At 38.8% G+C, this 24473-nt stretch overlaps 1 protein-coding gene across 1 annotated transcript in view; it reads right to left on the reverse strand.

The window, feature by feature from the left end:
* Positions 1 to 4154: 4154 nt before the first annotated feature.
* The window catches only part of QRFPR (pyroglutamylated RFamide peptide receptor), a 56835-nt gene continuing 36516 nt past the window's right edge, over positions 4155 to 24473 (reverse strand). The window contains exons 2-6 of the mRNA XM_010362567.2: positions 15947 to 16105; positions 12294 to 12355; positions 8325 to 8560; positions 5944 to 6041; positions 4155 to 5234 (exon numbers count right to left, since the gene is read on the reverse strand). Coding sequence (XP_010360869.2) covers positions 4876 to 5234; positions 5944 to 6041; positions 8325 to 8560; positions 12294 to 12355; positions 15947 to 16105 — 914 coding nt within the window. The 3' untranslated portion in view covers positions 4155 to 4875. The remainder of the gene's footprint in view (positions 5235 to 5943; positions 6042 to 8324; positions 8561 to 12293; positions 12356 to 15946; positions 16106 to 24473) is intronic.

Genomic DNA, 24473 nt, shown 5'->3' on the forward strand with positions numbered 1-24473 from the left:
GAGATAATACATTTCTGTCATCCAAAAAAGTCTCTCTCTTGCATTCAATTGTCTAAACTTAACTACTAGCCCATGGCAACCCCTCCCCGTTTTTCATTCCTGCAGCTTTGTCTTCTCTGGAATTTCATGTAAATGGAATCATAGAGCATACAGTCTTTTTTGGCTGGCTTCTTTCACTCAGCAGAATACTTTTGAAGTTGATCCTTGTTGTTCCATGTATCAACAATTAATTCTTTTTGGTTGGTAAGTCATATTCAATTGGATTGCTTTTTCGCAATTTCTTTATCCATTCACCAGCTGATAGACATTCGGATTGTTTCCAGTTTTTAGTGATTATGAATTAAGCTGCTATGAATATTCATATGTTTTAATTCTTCTTGAGAAAATATCCAGGAATTTATTTTATTTATTTATTTTTTTTTAAGACAGAGTCTTGCTCTGTCGCCAGGCTGGAGTGCAGTGGCACGGTCTTGGCTCACTGCAACCTCCGCCTCCCAAGTTCAAGTGATTCTCCTGCCTCGACTCCAGAGTAGCTAGGACTACAGGTGCCCACCACCACGCCTGGCTAATTTTTGTATTTTTAGTAGAGACGGGGTTTCACCATGTTGGCCAGGATGGTTTTGATCTCCTGATCTTGTGATCCACCCACCTCGGCCTCCCAAAGTGCTGGGATTACAGGCGTGAGCCACCGTGCCCGGCCAGGAATGGAATTTCTGGGTTGTAGAACAACTGTTCAATTTATCAGCCAATTGTTTCCCAAATAACTGTGTCATTTTATATTCCCACCAGCCATGGGAATTCCAGTTGCTCAACGTCCTTGCCAACACTTTTTAACTTTAATTATTCTAGGGAGTGTGTAGTGCCATCTTACTGTTGTTTTGTTTTGCCATTTGTAGTGACTATTGATGTTGAGCAGCTTTTCATATGCTTATTGATTTGTGTTTCTTTTTAGGTAAAATGTTTGTTCAAATAATTTGCCTAGTTTATTACCGAGTTGTGAGAATTCTTTATAATGGATATGTGGTCTTCACCAGATGTGTTTTGCACATATTTTCTTATAATCTGTGGCTTGCCCTTTCATTTTTATAGCATTACCTTTCAAATAGCAGAAGCTATTCATTTTGACAAAGTTAATTTTATCAATTTCCTTTTATGCTTCCTGCTTTTAGTGCCTTATGAAATCTTTGCCTAATTTAGGGTACCAGGATTTTCTTCTATATTTTATTCTAGAGGTTTTACAGACTTAGCTCTTATGTTTAAGTATACGGTGCATTATGAGTTAATTTTTGTATGTAGTATAAGAATCAAAGTCCTATTTTTGGTCCTTGAATATCCAATTGTTCCAGAACCTTTTGTTTTAAGGTTGTCATTTCCCCCATTGAATAATGCTGCTACCTCAGCCAAAACAAGTTGATTATATATTTGTGCCTTTTCTTCTGGTATCTTTATTATTTTGCATTTAGCTAAATATCTATCCTTAGGCCAATGGCCAATGACACTTTTTTTTTTTTTTTTTTTTTTTTGAGACGGAGTCTCGCTCTATCGCCCAGGTGGGAGTGCAGTGGCCGGATCTCAGCTCACTGCAAGCTCCACCTCCCGGGTTTACGCCATTCTCCTGCCTCAGCCTCCCGAGTAGCTGGGACTACAGGCGCCCGCCACCTCGCCCGGCTAGTTTTTGTATTTTTAGTAGAGACGGGGTTTCACCGTGTCAGCCAGGATGGTCTCGATCTCCTGACCTCTTGATCCGCCCGTCTCGGCCTCCCAAAGTGCTGGGATTACAGGCTTGAGCCACTGCGCCCGGCCCTGGGGTTCTCTTTTTATAATGGTCTTGGAACTAGTAATTAATCTTTAATCAAACTAGTATGTATAACACTGGTATTCTGAACCATACCAAACTATGGCAAAAAAAGGACGTATCCTTCATAGTATAATTAAAAGGGACATGAACTATGAATATTCCTCAGAAGGTCATATCTATTTATAGAGTGGAGAAAAGATACTGATCTCTTTTTGGCACAGTGATCCATAATGAAATAAAAGGCTTAGAGGTCTGAGCAATGAAACGTATTTTTTACTGCTTTCACAAATGTTTTACTTAAATGCTAATAGATGAAAAGCTAGTTTTCCGTACCACTCCCAACCCTACCTCCTGGATCCAACAAAACCTTTTCAATTTTCACTCCAAGCACCAGGTAAAGGAAAACCAGATGGATAAAATGAGTGACAAGCAGTCTGTGGCAGAGACAAAAGGCGAAAAAAGCAGATGGCTGAGTAGAAGACAAAGGGAATAAAGACTCAAGGGACTGTGAAGTCAGAGAAAAGAGAACAAAAGGCAGTAGTCAGGTTCGTTTTGCAAATCCAGGGTGAACTCTCTATGGACTCACAGGCTGTGTTATATCAGTGTCTGGACTCAACGTCCAGATGAGACTCACAGCTTCTTTGGCTAATAGTAGGACATTTTCAGGAACAGATTGGACCACATTTGCCTTTTGAAGCTTCATAACAGAGCAAAGGGATTACATGTTTAAATGACAAAAAAGGTGTGCTATTACTGCTATTGTTTCTAAAACAGCTTTAATGCAATGTGAGCAAATTTTTTTTTTTTAAAAAAGGCTTTCATAAGATGTCTGGAAATTTTACAGTAAATATTTACGTTATTACCTTATATCTAAATATTTAGGAATTACAAGAAACTTCTAACCTTAATCATTACATGGTCAATAACAGTGCAGATTTATCTTTTTCATTAAGTCATATTTAGAGCATGTATACACCAAATATAGAAAGAATTATATGAATACTTACCAACTGAGTAAGGATAACCAAAATCAGTGAATCTAATTCATTTTTAATGGTTTAATGTTTAATGATAATCATTGTTTGCCATAGGGTAACTAGATATGACAGGCAGTTTATATAAATAACCCATAATTAGTCCACTTCAGTAAAAACTAAATAATCAGTCTCTCTCTTTTCTCTTTGTGAATTTTGCAGTGTCATATTGACAATTTTTCATAATACTGTAATTGTTTCATCTTTGTCTTTTTCATGCATGCTTCACTGACACATATAAAATTAAATGTCTGTGTCTTGAAGATCCCAACAGTTAGTTCCTTGGTTACCAAATCTTAAAGCTTTTACCCGTAAAATGTCCTATAAGCTCTTAAGCTTCTCTTCCTATTACCTAGCTGGGAGAATAAGTGCTGGAAAACTGGAAATGGAATAAACACTTTGGCTGTGAGGTTGATGCTGGACTTTGGGAATCTTAGTTGTTGAAAGGAAAATGACAGGGTGCTGTCGTGGTGGCCTCTGTATCCATGACATTTGGGAACCAGAGAGAAGATTGAAGAGACAAGGATTGCACTTAAGGGAGGTTGGGGTAAGGAATATGGGTGGGGAACTCTATTGTTCTTCTTGACCCAGTTCTTGAGGGTCAGCCTTGGGCACAGTACAATTTCATGGGCTTGGAGTTGATTCACACCCTCATCTATTAACTACACAGAAAATTCCTTTTATATAGGAAATCCCATCAGTGAAAATAAGGGCTTAAAAAGATAACCATATGCGATAGTTTTGTCTAAATATATCAGAGAAATGAGGCTCCCCAAACTTTCTTCTTTTGATTAGAGAAACCAGTTACAACACAGGCATGAGGGGAAAGTTGGGCAGGGGTCGGGGAGAGTCTCAGAAAGGAAAAGAGAACACAAAGGGGAGATGTGAGACATAGGGAGCTTATGCATCAGAGCTTGAGGCTGTTTAGAGTACAAAGGGCTTGTCTGCTCATTTCTCATTTTGTTCTGGTGGCAACTCCGTGAAGTGGAGCGGGTATCATCTCCAGTTTACAGAGGAAAACATGAAGGATTAAAAAGGTGATGTGACTTGCCAGTCATACAGCAAGGCAGCAAGGTAACTGGCAGAACCATACAAAGCTCCAGTACAGGCATCTTCCTCTAAGTCTCATTCATCCATCACTTGGCTGCTTCTCCCTTTGCTTTAACTTTATGACTGTGGCACAGACCTCATGTGCAAGAGACTGTATTACCTGATTTCAACAGTGCAATAAAAATCACATTACAGCATTGAACTATTAACTTAATTTTCAAGGAAGAAGATATTATTTTAAGTTATTTTCTTATTCAGTCTAGCAATATATAGTCACATTACAGTGGGAGAAAAACTGTGTGGGAGAAAACTGTTAGCTAAGAACACTGACTTCTGTACAAGATTTTTGAAAATCCACTGAAATAATATTAAAAGTACGGTTCACGAATTTTTCAAAAAAATTTTTTTGAGATGGGGAGTCTCTCTCTTCGCCCAGGTTGGAGCGCAGTGGTGCAATCTTGGCTCACTGCAAGCTCTGCCTCCCAGGTTCACTCCATTCTCCCACCTCAGCCTCCCCAGTAGCTGGGAATACAGGCGCCCGCCACCATGTCCGGCTAATTTTTTGTATTTTTAGTAGAGACGAGGTTTCACCGTGTTAGCCAGGATGGTTTTGATCTCTTGACCTTGTGATCCATCAGCCTCAGCCTCCCAAAGTGCTGGGATTACAGGCTTGAGACACCACGCCTGGCCTTCCATGTCATTTTTTTAAGGCTAGTCAAGTGAAGCAGTGGAAGTGAGAAGGAACACAGAAATCTGTTGAGTGGTTGTGATCAGTTGGTTGTAAACATCACTGCACTTGGACCAGCCTCGTGTCATTTTTTAATGGAAACGTGATTTGTTTTCTTCTTGTCATCATCTTAAGAATAAAAAAAGTATTTGACCTTTGCTCAAAATAATTTTCTCTTTGGGTTACAATCTGAAGGGTATTAATTATGAAGATATTGTTATAATTACTGCCCACTGTCTAAAGTAGAATTCTCAGCCAGTTCAGACCTAAAGAGAGCAAGATGTCGTTTGAGCTTTTTTTATCTCCTTTGTCTGTTCACACAATTTGACTTCAATGTTGCCATCACTGAATGTTTCTCCTTTGGTTTCCTCCACTGGATTCTCTCTGAAGGAAAACTTTGCTTTCTTCTGCATCATGGTAATTCCTGAATTTCCATGCCTTTGTGCTGGAGAGAAGGTTTTGTTTACTATGCAATAACAAACTGCAGACAAAACATTTTTTTTGAAGTTTTCATTCATAAATGCATAGACAATGGGATTACAGATGGAGTTGGAAAATCCAATAATTTGCACGATAGCAAAAATCATCTTGATTGTGACATCATCATATTCCTTTTCAAAATTACCTGAAATAAATTAATATTTTAGAATGTATATTTATTTTAAGGAGCATAAAATAAAACTTCTGTTTGTCATCTGTCAAAGATTTACACTTGTACAAGTATCTAAAGGTGTGAAAAGTTCTCAAGATCGTTTTGGGAGAGGTATCTGATATCTGAATAAAAATAACCTTTGTGATGAGTCTTCACTTAGAGAATCTAGGCTTACAAGCATAGCCTGGTGTCCAGCAAATAGTAGGGGGCTTATAGCATTGCAGCTTGATAACTCCAAGCTTCATGTAAACTGGATGCAGCAGTAACCCTTCAAATGTTCACTTGCCTTACAGAAACAAAATCATACTGAGAACCATGATAAGTCCTGGGTTATCAGAGAGAATATACTGCAGGTCTAACTATTCAAGTTAGGGTTCTAAATGGGAAATGCTCATAGGATGTCACTCCTTTCCCAATGTTTAAATAGCCTAGGGAGAACAGAAGGAGTAACACAGGAGAGGAATCTCCAAGCTTTTGTCTTCTATAATTATTAAAGATTTAGTCATAGTCATACATGATGACCTACCACATAATGACCTTGTGATCTTGAAGACATGAAAGAAACATGAAATGTTAGGTATTTGATTATCCAAATGAACAGTAGCACATTTCAAAGATTCATTGTCTATTCTCACAGGAAATGAATGAGAATGTCTATCAAATGAGAATGACAAGCACTCACTGTATTCAATCATCATATGGACAACATGGAATGGTGCCCAGCACACAGCAAAGAGAGCCACCACTGTCACCATCATAATGACAGCGCGTTTCTTCTTCCTAAACCCACAAGTAAACATTGTATTAGTTAACTTCTCCTTGGCAAATGTGCCAGCTTGATTGCAAAGCTATTAAAGTCTAAGCCTAGTTCACTCAAACATAATTTTTAAATTAAGTTTATGATAGGTTATTTGTGAGCTGATTATCATCTTTTCCTGTTGATATTACCCTCATCTTAATATTTTCCATATCATAAGTGTTCTCTGAATGTCTGCTCATTATGGATCTGGCACTCTACTAGATGCATGAAATGGATGATGTTATTAATTTTCCCAATAAGTCATTTGATAGATGCAGAAATTGAGACACACAGAAGGTTAATTAATTTGTGAAGTTGGATGACTAGTCAAGACTGTATCTTGGATGTGAATTTAGAAAGTCTAACTTCTGTTACCTCAATATAAAGCTCTCACCCACTTTATATTAAAGAGCATTCATGCCTGTGGCAGTAAAATATCAATATTTATAAAATATGGGCCAGGTGCAGTGACTCATGCCTGTAATCCCAGCTCTTTGGGTGGACAAGACAGGTGAATTGTGTGAGTCCAGGAGATCAACACCAGCCTAGGCAACATGGCAAAACCCCATCTCTACTAAAAAAAAAAAAAAATTATGAAATATGGGAACTCCAGGGATACAATTAAAATGAATATCTATATGATATATCTTGTTTTTTGTTTTTTATTGTATGTTTGTTTGTTTTGAGACAGGTTCTTACTCTTTTGCCCAGGCTATAAAGGAGTGGTGCAATCATGGCTCACTGAAACCTCAATCTGGGCTCAAGTGATCCTCCCACCTCAGCCTCCCATGTAGCTGGGACCACAGGTGTATGCCACTACACCCAGCTAATTTTTAAATTTTTGGTAGAGACAGGGTCTCACTTTGTGGCCCAGGCTGGTCTCAAACTCCTGGGCTCTTGGGCAATCCTCCAACCTCAGCCTCCCAAAGTGCTGGGATTCCAGGTGTGAGCCACCACACCCGGCCTGATGTATCTTAACAATATGATTAACCAGGGCTTCAAACTAATTTTCTCCATGACTTCTGTAAAGAGGATTTACATCTTCAAGAGCTCTACACATATGCATGGTGCTTTAAGTTTATAAAAACTCATAATCATTATCTTTTATTATTATTATTATTATTATTATTTGAGATGGAGTCTTGCTCTGTCACCCAGACTAGAGTGCAGTGGTGTGATCTTGGCTCACTGCAACCTCCGTCTGTCAGGTTCAAGCAATTCTCCTGTCTCAGCCTCTCAAGTAGCTGGGATTACAGGCACCCATCACCATATCTGGCTAATTTTTGTATTTTTAGTAGAGACAGAGTTTCACCATGTTGGCCAGGCTGGTCTCGAACTCCTGACCTCAAGTGATCCACCCACCTTGGTCCCCCCAAATTGCTGGGATTACGGGCATGAGCCACTGTGCCTGGTCCATTATCTCTTATTTCAACATGGCATCTTTTTCTTTCAAGGAAGTGGGAGAAACCAACTTAACGATAGGTCCCAAGGTGCTGAACAGTCTAGGGGCCCCTGTACATTGAGAGGAAGGGTTTTTTAATTCAAACTGAGCACTAGAGCACACTTGGAGAGATGATAAGATCCCACCAAATCACCAGACTCCTCCATTTAAGGCTTTTTTGCTTTGTTTCTGATAGTCATTCAGTGTAGATTATTAAATAAATGATGTGGACTACAAGTATCATAGCAGTAAGTCGTGTTTCAAAATTTCTATTAATGAATAAATTCAGAAAGCAAAGCCCTTAGGTAAAAATAAATAAATAATAATAATTTAAAATCAATAGCATGCTTCGGTTTCCAAAGGATTTTCATAGATCAATCTCTTGTCTTTTAACATCATCTTTGGGTGGGATTAAGTAAGGATGGATGTTATTATGCTCCTTGTACATATGAGGGAAGCAGGGCCTTGGGAGTGAGACTGATGTATATCTTGTGGCTTGTGAGTGATAGAGAGAGTACCCATAGGACCACAGGGTTCTGACACCAGCCCACTGTCTTCCTACCACATCATATATGTTCTAAATTCCAAGTCAGTTTCTACTTACAGCTGTAACTTCCCAGTTGATTTGCGAGCTGGTAATCTTGTTGTTTCTTTCCGCCCCATGTAAAACTTCAAGAGTTTAAAGTCAGTCCATGCCTCAAATTTGAATTACAAAGGATGCTTAAACTAAATTACCTAGAGGTTCTGAGAGCCCTGGCAACCATCCCTTCCAGCACAATTGATTTAAAATGTTTTAAAGAGGCGAATATTTCATTAAACAGACCTGGCTATTTTGGACATTTCTTTTCCATGAATAGTTTGAAGCACTGAACCATCCCCAACTCTTTTCTTTATCCAAAGTTCATAACCAATTTTACTGTACAGAATAAGCATCACCATAAGAGGCAGGAGGAAGAGGATGACAAGGATGAAGGTGGTATAGATCTTCTGATGCACAGGGCTGGTCCACTCTTCTAAGCAGCAGATGTGTTCCTTTTCATATAGGAAGTCATATTTGATCTTTATAACAAGAAAAATTCATTAAAAGAACCAATAGTCAGCATCAAAAGAAAGAAATCAGCCAAGTAGTATTGCAACACAACATTTTTTAAGTTCTTTCAAGTTTGTCCCCAGCATGTATTTCAAATGAGATACATTTTTCATTGTTCTTTTGTTGTGAAGCATAGTTTTTCCACTTCACTGCTTAAGTTCTTAAGAGTTTTATACCATCTTTTATATTCTAAATGGAATTCAGGTCCATAGCCTGTTTACTTTCATTTATTATCTTTATCAACTTCTATTTCCACTAGTCACAAGTTTTCAGGTGACTGAAACAGCACTATATTTGCCAAAGTATATATTGAAAAACATTTTGCAATATTTGCAATATAAAATACATGCTAGGTAGTTTAATATTGAATTATTTTGCTTCTTCAATTGTTGAGATAGATTTTTGAGAGGCATGAGACATCTTTCAGTTGAAAGGTACTGAAAGCCGTAATTTGTTACTGCTACTTCATATACTGCAATGATCAGATTGCTTGGAAAGATATTAAAGAGGAAACTGGCAGCTTTTATTCTGAGATGAATGAGAAATTGGAATTCAAACTATTGCAAATATACAAATATTCAGATTGTACCTGCTGGTTTATTCATACTATTTCTGGTAGACTCATCTTATAAGCTCAAAAGTATTATTAATAACATTTGTAAATAATAGAGAGTGCTTTAAGGGCTAGTTCAAGAACAAACTAAATATTTAAAGCATATTCAAAAGTTACTTTTTTGGGTAATAGGAATAAAAATGAGAGAATTTATCAAAACTATTGTCATTTTAGTCACTGTGGGGCTGAATACTTGGGTCTCAGATATATTTCTGCCTACATTCCCAGCAAATTTTATCACCAGTCTTCAACGTGAATTGAATGGGGGAAAGCAACTTTTTGGTTACTCATCAAAGGTAAGAAAATTCAAGTTCTGACCTAGGTGTTACTTATAAACGCAACTAGGAAAAACACTCACTGAAAAATAATCTCAAGATTCAAACTCTCTGGAAATAGGATGTTAAAATGAAATTCATTCTGACTCCATGGAAGCAAAGCCTGCAAAGGCCAATGACTGGGGGGCATGGACTGACACATCTAAGAACATGCTGGACTGGGCGTCTTGGATCAGGTTCACATAGCCCTAGGGTCTATGGACTTCCTGACTTCGGCAAAGTCCTGACTATGGACTTCAGCAAAGACTTCCTGAGGGCACGCTCAGATGGTTTTATGGAAAATTTCAGATCTTCTATTTCTAAACACACACTTCTCTAAAATTCCACTGCCTAATATCGTCCCCAAGTTTGAAGTGTCACGCTGGGTCTACATTCCCATTTCCTCCTTCATAAGCACCCTTCTCCCAACTTACTGAAGTCACATCTCTCACCCAAACTGAATCTTACCATGGGGCACCAAAACAAGAGATAATTCAATGACTGATGTCAGTGAAGCCACATTGATCAAGGCATCACAAACGCATGGCAGGGCTTTGTGCTATTCTCTCTCTTAAATATATTTCTATTCAGGGTAAAGCCTGGCAGAGAAAAAAAGGTATTTGACAGGTGTTGAGAAGTTGTGAATTCACATTTTTCATACAGTAAGGAGGCAGGAGCAATGACAACCTTAACCATCTCCATTGCTTCTATCACCTGAAAATTGACAAATACATCACTCATGAAAGACAGCCCAGTACAAGTGAAGCAGAGAGTGGCAGTGAGAAATGCTGAAGGCAGGGAGATTTGTATCAGCCCTGTCATAAGTTCAGAGTCCCTGCAAGCTCAGGATGATATTAGGCAGTAGAATTTTTGAGAAGTGTATGTTGGGGAATAGAAAATCTGAAATTGAAGAGTGAAGACCTGAAATTTTCCATAAAACCATCTGAGCATATGCCCTCAGGAAGTTTTTACTTGTCCTAAAGGAATTTAGGAGTGAGACGGTGGCCATGGGATGCATATTAATACATTTGGTTAATCAGATGCTTTCCTGACAGGGAGTAACTTTGACTGGACTGATCTGTTTGACAGTGAGGACTGGCTTTGCCAATGACATGACACGCATTTTCTACAAACAGAATTAATTATATATTTAAAAAATAGAGTATTTTTAAACATATAAAAATAATTTTTCTATATTAAATACAATAAAATGCTTTTATTTTATTTAAAAATGGATACACCTGTTTGTTTTCTATGGGCTAGAAATGGACCACACGATTTAGAACTGAGTCATTATGAAAGGGCTCCACTAGTTCGGGCTTCCCGCTGGAGATAAGGGCAGCGTCCACAGACAAGAGCTGGCATGATCCCTTGCCAGCTGGCTGGAGGTCTCAGTGTGGTTTCTTTGAGAAGTCCTGAAGCAAGTAATCAGTCACAGGAAATACCATCACACCTAGAGGGCACTGATTCCGGTGACATCTGCCCCCTTCCTCTCCCCGTTTTCCTCATCAGCTTCTGACAAGAGAGAGGCAGCCAATGGTATGGGGGGGGGGGGGGGGGGGGGAGAGAAGTGGGGCAGGGGAGAGAAAAAGAAACACAAGGAGAGGAAATAGAGAAGAAGCTGACCATAATTCCTTCACATTTCTAGGCCTGAAAACTATTCACACTGAGGGAAGGGAAAAATTGCAAATTGATTAAATAAGAGTATGGATTTATGTAATTCTATTCCTGGACAGGACAGTTTAATAACAAAACTCACACTATTCTTGTGAGTGAAAGTGACCAGAGAAATTTTATTATCTGACTGGAAGAGTTGCTCAAGATTTTTTCATCCATATTTCACCAAGAGGACTAAAAAAGTCCTTAGATGCATTTTTACAGCTATCAAGGGAAAAAATAAAATTATTTTCTGCTCTCATCTGTGGAGTCCAGCTCATTCAATAAATTAGTTACATGAAAAAAAAAAATCAGGCTACTTTTTGAATGTTCTCTTATCTTAGGCTCATTTGTTATCCTTGAGGATGACATGACATGGACCGTAAAGTTTCACATTTGCCTATCTCTATTTTAAAAGGTACAAAGGGATAAATCATTTAAAACTTATCTTAGGGGGTATGTGAGCAACCCCCTAGTGTCTTTGAAAATTGCTGCCTGGGTAGATCACCTATGCAAGACATGTTAAAGTTCACCCTAACAGACAGGCTGGGCTGTCTGAAACCAACTCAGCACTCTCCTTCCTGTGAATCCCCATGCATGGCTGGGCCTGTCTGACAAAGGTGTGGGGAAAGGAGAGAGGCTGAATAAGATGATCTCCTGACATGTTTCCCGTTAGAATTTCAATGTGTCAATGAATAGGAGGCAGGTAAGAAAAGACTTATGAGAGTCAACTAAGTAGATAATTTATTACAATTTTTTTATGTGACTTAAAAATAAAAGAAAAACTTAGAGCAATCATTCAACTCTTAAAATGTAACAAAACATTTGGGGACACTGGGAAAAACATGCTCAGCTTGCAGGAAAATGTAGAAACTGACCTGTGTATTTTTTGAAAATTGTATTTTAAGCATTAGAGTCCTAACTATATCAGGAAGAGCAAGGTAAAACAGAGAAAATGAACCTTAAAAAATCATTTTATTCCACTTGAAAGACCTCCAGTGAAATAGCTGAGGTCATACAAATTTGCTGTATTGCTCATGCAGGAAGGAAAATAATTACAATTAAGAGGGGTGAGAAAATAGTTCAACAATATGATTATCCATCCCAGCTGGAGTCTACCTCAAGTTGTTGCACGTGCCACATGGGTGATCCTACGATGACTGCCACCAGCCAGACCACACCTGTAAAAGTGTTAAAGTCATCAGAGTATGACACATCTATGCAAAATTATCTAACCATCAAGATTCCTTATAGGAGGGCAGCTGTTCTCTGCCCTAGGGTAGTGCCATGGTCTCCCCCGAGGTTCATGCTTCCACTCTTTCACCATCCTCAAAACTGCTGCTGGAATAAACTCCCTAAAACAAGTTTTAAATGTTTAATAGTGTTCCATTGCCTACAAGATAAAACCCAGTTTCCTTAGCATGGCCCATGAGGTTCTCTACCATCTCAATTGCCCATGAGGTTCTCTACCATCTCAATTGCCTGCCTCTCCTCTTTCATTTCAGTCCATGCTATTCACACTGCAGTCCTCTACTGAGGAGTCTGCAGTGCTGGTTTCAGTTCCCGTATCCCAGAATGCACTGTGCCACTCCCTGGCCACCCTATTCCCAGTGTCTATCTGTGGACTCATTTTCCAGGACTTGACTCAGAAATCACATTCTCTGGGGAACCTTTGAAGGCTACTGCTATTTCCAAATAAACTGACTACTAATTCCCTGTTGTCTCTACATGCCTGCTAGCGCAGTGTCTTGGTTGCCCTTACTGACTTCTCAACTCCCTACAAATTCATTGAAAGCAAACACAATGCCATTTATTTTTGTGTTTCCTCAAACAAGAGTCCTAGGAAAATTCCTGGCCCTCTGTAGGGGCTGATCTATGTTTGTGGAATGGATGAATAATTTTAAACATGGCATGGACCACTCTCTATCACCTCTTTTTAAAATCAAATGTACATTTATCTTAAGCACCATCACATGGGCATTATTTTCTTATTTAGAAAACAAACACTGATAACTTCAGAAACCAGAATGCTCTTTCCAAATTTCCTGTCTTCGACAAACTTGTTGAGAGGGATTGCTTTAATGATGTACTCTTAGAAAAGAAAAAAGGGATTAACTACGAACAACAATTTCAACCCATGTGTTTTAACAGACGTGGAAAAGGACAGAACCAAGAGCCCCAACTTTGATTTGGGGGAAAAGTTTCCAGCTCGAACTCTGTTTGTTCTTTCTACATTGGGTGGAATGTTAAGAACACAGTTTATTGCTTTGGGTTTCAATGACTCAATTAAGCCATAATTGGGGTTTATTATAAAGAAACACATAATCTGGTGCTGCCTATAAAAATTCATCATGATCCAATGATACCTGGCAGCTGTAGGACTCACAGGTCTGTCTGCCTGGCTGTCTCTATTTCTCACTCTCTTTCTCTTTTCTGTCTCCCTATTACCATACACATCTGTTCTATTTTAATCACACATAGTTATCTTATGTCCAATCATTTTTCTGGACTTTAGTACAAATTCTGGAGGAACTGAGTCTAATGTGTATAGCTCATTGCCTACCTTCCTGGACGGTTCTGAGATAGAAGGGCTACAGTTAGATGAACAATACTGACACAGTGACCACATCTGGGCCAGAAAGCCTGGAGGATCTAGGCCAAGCTTGTCCAATCTGCATGTGGCCTAGGAAGGCTTTGGATGTGGCCCAACACAAATTTGTAAACTTTTTAAAAATATTATGAGTTTTTTGCGATATATTTTTAAAGTCATCAGCTATCATTAGTGTTCGTGTATTTTATGTGTAGCACAAGACAATTCTCCTTCTTCCAATATGGCCCAGGGAAGCCAAAAGATTGGACATCCTCTGTCTAGGTCTAGGCAATCTCAGCTGGAAGGAGGAATGGGACGTGACAGACAAACAGTGACTGACAAGGCTGGGTCACAGTGTGACAGAGCTACAGGAGACATTAGACAATAGTTCACAAAAGCCCCCATGGCGAGATGAGTCTAGTTGATTTTAAAACCTCCTTGTTTCCTATGTCTCTTTTGAGTAGGAACTCCCTTGACTGCCTATTATCAACTATGCTTTGAGATGTTGTCACTCTCGCCAGTTCTCTTTCCTTTAAATAACTCCCCTCCTCCATGTAATCCTTTCCTTACTCACTTTCCATCCCCACATGCTGTTTTCAGGTGTTATGATGTTGGAAGGATGTCAATTATTAAGAGCCCAGAAATTCTGAATTCTTAGTAGGAAAGATATGACATGAAATTAAAACCAACTAAAACTAACACCTTTCTCCCCTAATGATTTAGCTATTATTTTCAAGCTATTTAAAATGACTTTAGCATTGCAAAGCCTGCAGAGGTTCTTTCTGTAATTCCACAGCCCAATACTGGCTAAATTCTTACAGTAGAAATAAATGTTTACTCATTCTTCTCAAGTGAGATATTAGTAAAAATTGCTTTACTCGATTATCACATTAGTTGCTTGCTACACCTCTGGTTATTTGCTATATTAAATTCAAACCACTGTGAAGCACATTAAGGTTTTAAATGGCTCAATTATAATTACTGAATAGAGAAATGCTTCCATTTTACTGTGTTAGACCTTAGGGCATTGCTTCAAATTTACCATTTACCATGAGTTTTGTGTTCATTGTGACTTGCTGACTCAGTAACAATTACAGCAAGCTGATGATCCAGCAATGCCTAAAGCAAAAGTATGAAGTTGGTGGAATGTGCCTTTGCCAGGCATCCCCAGCACTCAGAACCCACTGTTCTCATGTACCCTGTCACTTTCTACCCTTGTGTACTCATCACAAGGGCAGCACCCCTGTTCTCCACTTTTCTAAAAACACATTTCCTGCTCCCTATCATTATCAACCTGCCTGGCCAGGTGCAGTGGCTTACACCTGTAATCCTAGTACTTTGGGAGGCCAAGAAGTACAAGGAGAGGCTGAGGGGGAATGGCTTGAGCACAGGAGTTCAAGACCAGCCTGGGAAACATAGAGAGACCCCGTTCCTACCAAAAATAAAAAAATTAGCTGCGTGTGGTGGTGAGAACCTGTGGTCCCAGCTACTTGGGAGGCTGAGGTGGGAAGATCATTTGAGCTTGGGCGGCTGAGGCTGCAGTGAGTTGTGATCACACTGCTGCACTCCAGCCTGGGCTATAGAATGAGACCCTGCCTAAAAAAGAAAAAAAAAATTGACCTGCCCTTGTTAGCTTAACTTAGAGTCTTCTTATCTCAAGTTGATAATTCCCAGCTGGGCGTAGTGGCTCATGCCTGTAATCACAGCACTTTGGGAGGCTGAGGCAGGAGGATCACTTCAGCCCAGATGTTTGAGACCAGCCTGGGCAATGTAGTGTCAACTATATTGTAGTGTACATTGTACTACAATGTAGTGTCTTTAGAGACACTCTGTCTCTAAAGAAAAAAAAAAAGGACAGTTCTCAATCTAATGAACTAACGTTCATTAATGTGGCATTGCCACTGATAGGTTGTCTTAGATTAGCCGAACGTAGTGCTCAAACATTAAAGACGTAAACTGAAAAAGTATATCCAAAATGATACGTTTTCAGTGCTGAGGTTAGCCTAAAAGAGAGATGATGTGGAGGTGGAGGCAAACAGGGAAAGCACTGAAACTCTCAAATTATATTCCAATGCCTACAAGTTAGATAAGAAGCTACTCTTCTATTTTAAAAATATGGTTCTCTTTATTCTGTAATGAAAAATGTCACTCACACTGCCATTGGCACATCCAGTGGCCTCACCTAGCATTGTGAAAGCCCTTCGGTTGGTGTATTGCCACTTCATTTTAAAAGGATGCACAAGTCCCTGGTGCCTTTCCACAGCAATACAGGTCATAGTGAGGATTTCTGTCACAACAGCGGTAGACTGGACAAATGGCACCATCTTGCAGATGAAAGCACCTGCAGCAAGGAAATAGGACAAATCATACATCAAAACAAAAAGAATAAAGGTTTCATCTGTGTCTTTGTAATTATCACAATCAGTTCATTCTGAGCCTCTGCCAAAAAGTTTGATAACTGTAATTACACTGTAGACACAAAATAATTGAAAAGTGTTGCATTGGCTTATCTTTCTCCCTCTAACTGAATTCTACATTCCTAAATGCTATGCAATTATGTATAATAAGACAACGAGAGGACAAATCCGTATCTAGCCATAGAAACAGCGGAAAAAAGCAATATGACCTTTGCTTGGGGAAGAGCAAAATCATTGTGAACTGGCCGCCTGGGCTCTACACTACAGAGTAATCTTTGACTCTCTGTTTTCTTTTGGCTTCCTGTCAGATCACAACAAAGGAATAGTTCTCATCAAAGACTCCCATATTTCTTCTTTTATCATTTATTCTCCTTTGGCTCCCTGTCTAAGACTTAATATATGTATTACACCATTACACTCCAAACTGATTTTACTTTCTCTAATGCAACGGTCTCAAACTGGTAGCCACTAGGCAAGATTTGGCTTGAAAACATCCTTTATTTGGTTTACATAATAGTTTAAAATATTTGTCAATCTTTTAAAATGTTTATACTATCAGCCTGGCCTCTTTACCATCTGGATTTGTGAGTCTTGGTCTGGCACCTCTGGTCTTGAACCCATGCTACTGGCTGCTACCAAATTCATGATTCTCAGCTACCAGAGAATCATAAACTCAGGGAATATGAAGTTGGAAGACTCATCAGAGGTTATCTAGTCCTAGTTTATACCAAAAGCAGAAATTCTCTCTTCAACTTCTCTCTGAAATGCTCTGCTGAGCTCTGCTTAAACACAGGTTGAGCATCTCTAATCCCAAAATCTGAAATGCTCTAAAACCCAAAGCTTTTTTGAGTGCTGATATGATGCCATAAGTAGAAAATTCCACATCTTCCCTCATGTGACAAGTCACAGTCAAAACACACAAAATTATTTAATATATTGTACACAACCACCTTAAGGCTATGTGTGTAAGGTATATAAGAAGCATAAATGAATTTCATGTGTAGACTTTGGTCTCATTGCCAAGATATCTTATTATGTCTATACAAATATTTCAACATTCCAAAAAATCTGAAATCTCAAACACCTCTGGTCTCAAGCATTTCAGAGAAGGAATACTCCATGAGAGGTCTCCTTACTTTCATAGCCCTGCTTCAGGTCTTTGCACGGCTTTTCCAGCTCCTTGGAATGCTCTTCCCTGAGATCACTCCCCCACATCCTTCCCTGAAGTCTGCTCAAATGTCACTGTGATGGCTAACTCTATGTGTCCAGTTGCCTGGCTTAAGGAATACCCAGACAGATAGCAAAATGTACTTCTGGGTATGCCTGCGAGGGTGTTTCCAGAAGAGATGAGCATTTGAATCAGAAATGAGTGGAGAAGATCCTCCCTTCCCAGTGTGGTTGGGCAGCATCCAATCCACTGAAGGCGTGACTAGAACACAAAGGCACAGGAAGGGTGAATTTGCTCTCTGCTGAAACTGGAACGTGCACCTTCCCCCTGCCCTTTGACATCAATGCTCCTGGTTCCCACACACACCTTCTGACTCAGACTGGGACCTACACACACAGCTCCCCAGGCTCTCGGGCCTGCAAGCTTGAACTGGATCTCCACCACTGGCTTTCCTGGGCATCTAGGTGGCAGATAGTGGGTCATGGAACTTCCTAGTGTCTGCAATTGAGTGAGTCAATCCCTCATAATTAATCTCTCCTAAATATCTCCAAATATCTTACTGGTTCTGTTTCTCTGTAGAGCCCTGACTAATACAGTCACCTTCTCAATGAGGCTGACCTACTCTAACAATCATATTTGTAATGGAGCCTGTCCCATTCCCTATCTCCTCTCATTCCTCATCTCTTGTATTCTACTTTTTTCCCATAACTCTTTCACATGTTAACATACTGATATATAATATATATGCTGCTAATTTCTTTTTTATTTTTATTATTTTATTGTTTTATTATTTATTTACCCCTACTAAAATATAGATAATGCCCGAGCAATAATTTTTGTCTATTTTTTTCACTGATGTATTCCCAGCTTTAAGAATGGAAAATTGGCTAGCCATAAGTAGAAAGCTGAAACTGGATCCTTTCCTTACCCCTTATACGAAGATTAATTCAAGATGGATTAGAGACTTAAATGTTAGACCTAATACCATAAAAACCCTAGAAGAAAATCTAGGTAGTACCATTCAGGACATAGGCATGGGCAAGGACTTCATGTCTAAAACACCAAAAGCAACGGCAGCAAAAGCCAAAATTGACAAATGGGATCTAATTAAACTAAAGAGCTTCTGCACAGCAAAAGAAACTACCATCAGAGTGAACAGGCAACCTACAGAATGGGGAAAATTTTTGCAACCTACTCATCTGACAAAGGGCTAATATCCAGAATCTACAAAGAACTCAAACAAATATACAACAAAAAAAAACAAACAACCCCATCAAAAAGTGGGCAAAGTATATGAACAGACATTTCTCAAAACAAGACATTCATACAGCCAACAGACACATGAAAAAATGCTCATCATCACTCGCCATCAGAGAAATGCAAATCAAAACCACAATGAGATACCATCTCACACCAGTTAGAATGGCAATCATTAAGAAGTCAGGAAACAACAGGTGTTGGAGAGGATGTGGAGAAATAGGAACACTTTTACACTGTTGGTGGGATTGTAAACTAGTTCAACCATTATGGAAAACAGTATGACAATTCCTCAAGGATCTAGAACTAAATGTACCATATGACCCAGCCATCCCACTACTGGGTATATACCTAAAGGATTATAAATTATTCTACTACAAAGACACATGCACACGTATGTTTATTGCAGCACTATTCACAATAGCAAAGACTTGGAATCAACCCAAATGTCCATCTGTGACAGACTGGATTAAGAAAATGTGGCACATATACACCATGGAATACTATGCAGCCATCAAAAAGGATGAGTTTGCGTCCTTTGTAGGGACATGGATGCAGCTGGAAACCATCATTCTTAGCAAACTATCACAAGAAGAGAAAACCAAACACCGCATGTTCTCACTCATAGGTGGGAACTGAACAATGAGATCACTTGGACTCGGGAAGGGGAACATCACACACTGGGGCCTATTATGGGGAGGGGGGAGGAGGGAGGGATTGCATTGGGGAGTTATACATGATATAAATGATGAATTGATGGGTACTGACGAGTTGATGGGTGCAGCACACCAACATGGCATAAGTATACATATGTAACAAACCTGCACGTTATGCACATGTACCCTAGAACTTAAGGTATAATAATAAAAAAAAAAGAAAACATAAAAAAATAAATTAATTAATTAATTAATTAATTAAAAAAAGCTTAAAAAAAAAAAAGAATGGCAATACGGTAGGCCATTAATAAATATTCACTGAATTGAAAAGAACAAATGAGTAGGAGGCTCGTCACTCCTAAAGGCATCCCATTCTATTTTAGAGAGGCGCTAATTAGAAAAAGTGCTTTTAAACTCCACTCATTTCTAGCTTTGTTCTCAGAGTCTCAGAACCAACCATGCTTTCCAAACAGTGGCTCCACATGTATTTGACAGAAGCCTTTGTGTCACTCCTGTCTTTCCTAGTTGTCTCAGCTGTTTCTCGTTTGCTATGCTTTTCAGAGCTTTAAAAGGTGAATGGAGAAGGGAACCCCCATGGACCACGGCCATGCACCAGGCAGAAGGGAACTCACCAATGTTCAGGATATGGCTTGGCCAAGGCAGAAACTGTGGGACTGTATTGGCTCCCCAAGGCTGAACACCCTCTTCTGTGACTGAAACTGATGCTTACATCAGCCTTCTGTGCTGGACTTTTCAAATGATTGGCTTCTGTTCAACTTGAAATCAACTTGAAACGAACTGGATCACTTTAACAGAAATTTTGTTAACCCAAGACTCCCTTACCTCCTATCCTATGCCTAAGGGGAAAAACGTACTTAGATATCACTCTAGATACTCCCTTCCCAATCCTTTTTGGGGGCTCCAAATGGCAACCCAAGAACCAATTCTATTCCCACTCACTTCTATTCCTTGTTACAGTTTCCCAAGACAAAATCCTGTTCAACTTTAAGGCCCTCTTTTGTTTAGAAAGATGGTTTAGATGCCAACGGTGGGAATTTACTTTCAATGTTAATAAATTCCACTGTGTTTGAATAGTTACTATACTGTGAATAAATCAGTTTACCTCAAATCCTGGTTTGGATGTGATACTTGAATAAATGAATATGGGTATAAATTATTAATCTGCATATTTATTCTAGGTTTTATCTCTTTTCTTGCAAATTTAATCTGAACTTTTTCTATTGAGAAGAACCTTGTACTTTTAAACATTTTATAAACAATTTGGTTGAAAGGAAATATATTTTAAATACTGCTATCCAAACAAAAGAGAATTTTTGCTGCATTCATTGTAGTGTTATCTCATTATAGTGTTATCCATCCCAAATATATTCAGTTTGTGTATTATAGCACAGGATGTCTGTCAATTGATTCATTGATATCAGGATACACTCTGATTCTGCTTTATCTGATCTCTTAGCCACTCTGAGCTTCAATTTCATCATTTGAAAAAAGGGATTAATAACACCCATCTGGTGCTGACAAGTTGATGGGTGCAGCACACCAACATGGCACAAGTATACATATGTAACAAACCTGCACATTATGCACATGTACCCTAGAACTTAAAGTATAATTTTTAAAAAAAACACCCATCTGTCATAGGACTGATGTATTTCATAACGTGACAAAAACACCTAATACTGGATACATTCTTTAATAAATGGCAGCTCTTTTATCATTGGGCAGCCCTATTAAAAGAATTAAGGTAAATACGATACACTTGGGGATGACATGTTCTTTGTGGATAAACTGACCATTAAAGAATACCTAATCTAATAACCTCATTTCCCAGAGAAAGACACTGCAGTTTAAAGAAGTTAAATGATGTGCTCACGTCCACACACCTATTTATTGACAGAATGAGTCCAGATTGTCTGACTCCAGTTCCTTCCGTTACGTCACCCTCACTTATCTTATGCCCAAGCTATGTGGCAGTTTTCTTGTCTACCTGCTCATAAATCATCTGTTTAATAACCCACCTGTGAATTTCACACCAAGCTGTAGTATAATCTGTCATTTTACCGTTTTAATAAATTCGGAACAGCATTTGCCCTATTCATTACTTCTGACATTTCTCCAACCAGCTCTCTAAGAAATTACTGACAGTGTTTCCTTGATCACATTTCCAAGTTTCTTCAATGTTCTGTCATGTAATTTATCTAGGATGTAGGTTTGAGTTCTTTTAAAAATAGGTACATGCTCTTTTGCTATCTACTTACTTATCTTGGATATTTATTTTCATTCTAAACATTTGCCCTTTTTAATTGAGAGAGCACTTTTCAAGGTCTAGAAGACTAAAACAAAATAAACATTGAAGAGTTCTGGTTTTTCTCTGCTCTTCATTAAGCCTGACTATCATCAAACTTCCCTTTCTTTTTCAGCTTCTTGTTCTGGTAATCTCTTTGTTAGCTCTTCAGTCAGCTTATTCTACCTTTTATCTTTCCCAGTGTGAATTGTATGGGTCTAAATTGTTTATAAGAATGTGTCTTGTGAAATTTCTTCCCATAAACATGGTAATTTTAAACCTACATTCCCTGCAAAGGGCACTGTTTACTTGGGATGTCCTTTTTTTTTCCTTACAGGACAATCAGATGTTAATATCAAAGTTGTGCTTCTTAAAGTCAGCTTGAAATGGGTATTTCTCATATTTTGATATTCCAGCATCCACCTCACTTCTCCAAATGGCAACACGATTTCTTTTTAGAATATTCACTCTCCCCCACTGTGGGCAGGTTAGGTAAGAGCTCCTACTTAGGAAGACAAACCAGTAGTAGGTGAGATCCTTTTTAGTGTTGAAAGGTTAAATGCAGACGGAAGAGAGGTTTGGGGTGGTGTGGTCACGTGCTCACCAGATCATAAGTGCTAATAGGTCACTGCTGAGTTATGGCTACTGAACTCTGAGCTCCCTTGGTCGCTTTCTGTTGTAGAGCCATTCGTTCAGCTTCACGCTGATCCTGTGAGCCTTCAACATCCTTCCAATACATTCCTTTCTCTTGAGTTACTTAGCTATCAACTGTTGCTTGCAACGAAGTAGAATTATTTGATATACTTCTCTTTTGCTACCTTATTCTCTGGAAGGTAGGTTTTTTAAAATGTAGCGTACTATGGGCTATGTTCTCTCTGTATGTACTGTTAACTCTAAGATTAGACAGTCCTCAATCCTACTACTACAGTTTGCCTCCACTGCTGCTTCCATTTCTACTATGTCTGACTCTTGGGATAGAGGCTACAATCATTTTATTTTGCCTGCTGGATTAGGAACAATTGCTTTGGTTTAATATCTACTGCCTTCAATTTCCAACTTTAACTCATTTATACAACTTTATTGCGCAAAACATGAACCTTTTGCTCTCATTGAGAACGGTGTTCACTCTCCTATCCACTCAGCCACCACCACACAGAGCAAGTCTCAATTCAAAGAGAAGCAAGACTACATTATTTCTAAACATGATGCTTGAAAATTGAAAACAGTTTGGGCAGTGTTTGTATCCACTTTAGTGTGTAGCAGTGACTTTAAAAAGGATCTGAATGGAAAGGACAGAATAAAAAAAAACAGTCTAACTGTAGAGAAGATTAAAAACATTATTAATTTAGAAAATGATATAATGAGGTATAATTGCATGAAAGTATCTAATGATAAGAACTACTCTGTGAATAATTTGTTCCAAGGTTGTTGAAAAACAAGTGAATAGACACATTGCAATTTATAAAGGAAAGGTTACTTGATGCAACCGCTATGTAAAATAATGGTCTAACAGATTATAAAACAATCTGGCATATAATTACCTTAATTTCATGTACCAAATAAATCATATTCAAACAGTCTATGCATCCTTGTCCCAATACAACCTGTAGGTTTCTAGTTGCATCTACTGTGTTGCATAGTTAAGCAGCTTCTAATGAGCAAATTTACCAAATCTTGAATCCTATTTCATTCCCCTCAACCACATCCTGTTGTAGAAGAGTAGGAAACAAGTTAAATATAGTCAAGATTAGAACTGTTGTACAAGTGTGGCTGAGAACTACACAAGAACAGACCTATGGACTTCTTCAACTGGAAAGCCCTTCCAGAGAAGATCCAGGCTCGTGGCTCTATCACTGTTCCAGGGAGCACTGTATTTCTACATGGTGCTGTAGGAGCTGCCTATAGAGAGGGGCAGGCCAAATGTGAAGAGGCAGAGAGGGCTCCAAGCTCAGCCCTGCATCAACTAAAGCAGCTCCAACTGTATATAGCGTAATTTGCTGGGGTCCCAGCATCTAAAGTATCTGCAATTTTAAGGAATATTTTATAAGACTCCAAAGTAGACTCATCCGATATACACTGGAATATTCTGCTGATTTAAACTGTAAAGACTAAAGATGAGAACCTTAATTTCTAAATATTTTTAAAATAGATGTACGGTTGGCCTCTTCTAAAATCTCAGCCCTCCCAATAATTATTCCTATTATGCATAATACCATTACAAAGCACTCCAAGTGATTTTCCTGTGACTTAGAAACTTTCCACTAACACTTTTATCTGTATAACAGGAGAGAGGGAAAAATTTTATCCAGAGGAAGGAAAACCTGGCTCAGGGAAAAGTGGAAGACAAGAGAAGAGGCTGAAGGAGCCTCAGCTTCTGATGAGTGAAGGGAAATGGAGAAAAGTCCTATGGCTGCCAGGTGCCAAAAGAAAGAGGAGTAAAGAGACTGCAGTGGGAAACTTACAGGTGAAGAAGATGAGCCATTTTTTCTCTAGGATTCTTTCTGGATTCATAAAAGGAGACAGAGGCTGCCCTACTGGCCCTGAGAGGGACACTTACCCCACTCTATGTATGTACCACAGTTGGTTTAACCATTCATTCACAGGAGGACATCTGGGTTGATTCCAGTTTTTGACTTACAAATAAAGCAACTGTTTGTGTACAGGTTTGGGTGATTTTCATGTCTTTGGATAAATGCTCAAGCATGTAATTTCTGAGTTGCATGGTAATCATATATTGTTTTAGAAGAAACTACCAAACTCTTTTCCAGAGTAGTATCATCTTACATTCTTGCTGGTAATGTATAATTGATTCACTTTCTCTACATTCTCACCAGCATTTGGTGTTGTCTCTATTTTTATTTTCACCATTCTGATAGCTGTGTAGTAATATATCGCAGTGGTTTTCA

This window comes from Rhinopithecus roxellana, chromosome 2, assembly GCF_007565055.1.
Source record: "Rhinopithecus roxellana isolate Shanxi Qingling chromosome 2, ASM756505v1, whole genome shotgun sequence".
NCBI lineage: Eukaryota > Metazoa > Chordata > Mammalia > Primates > Cercopithecidae > Rhinopithecus > Rhinopithecus roxellana.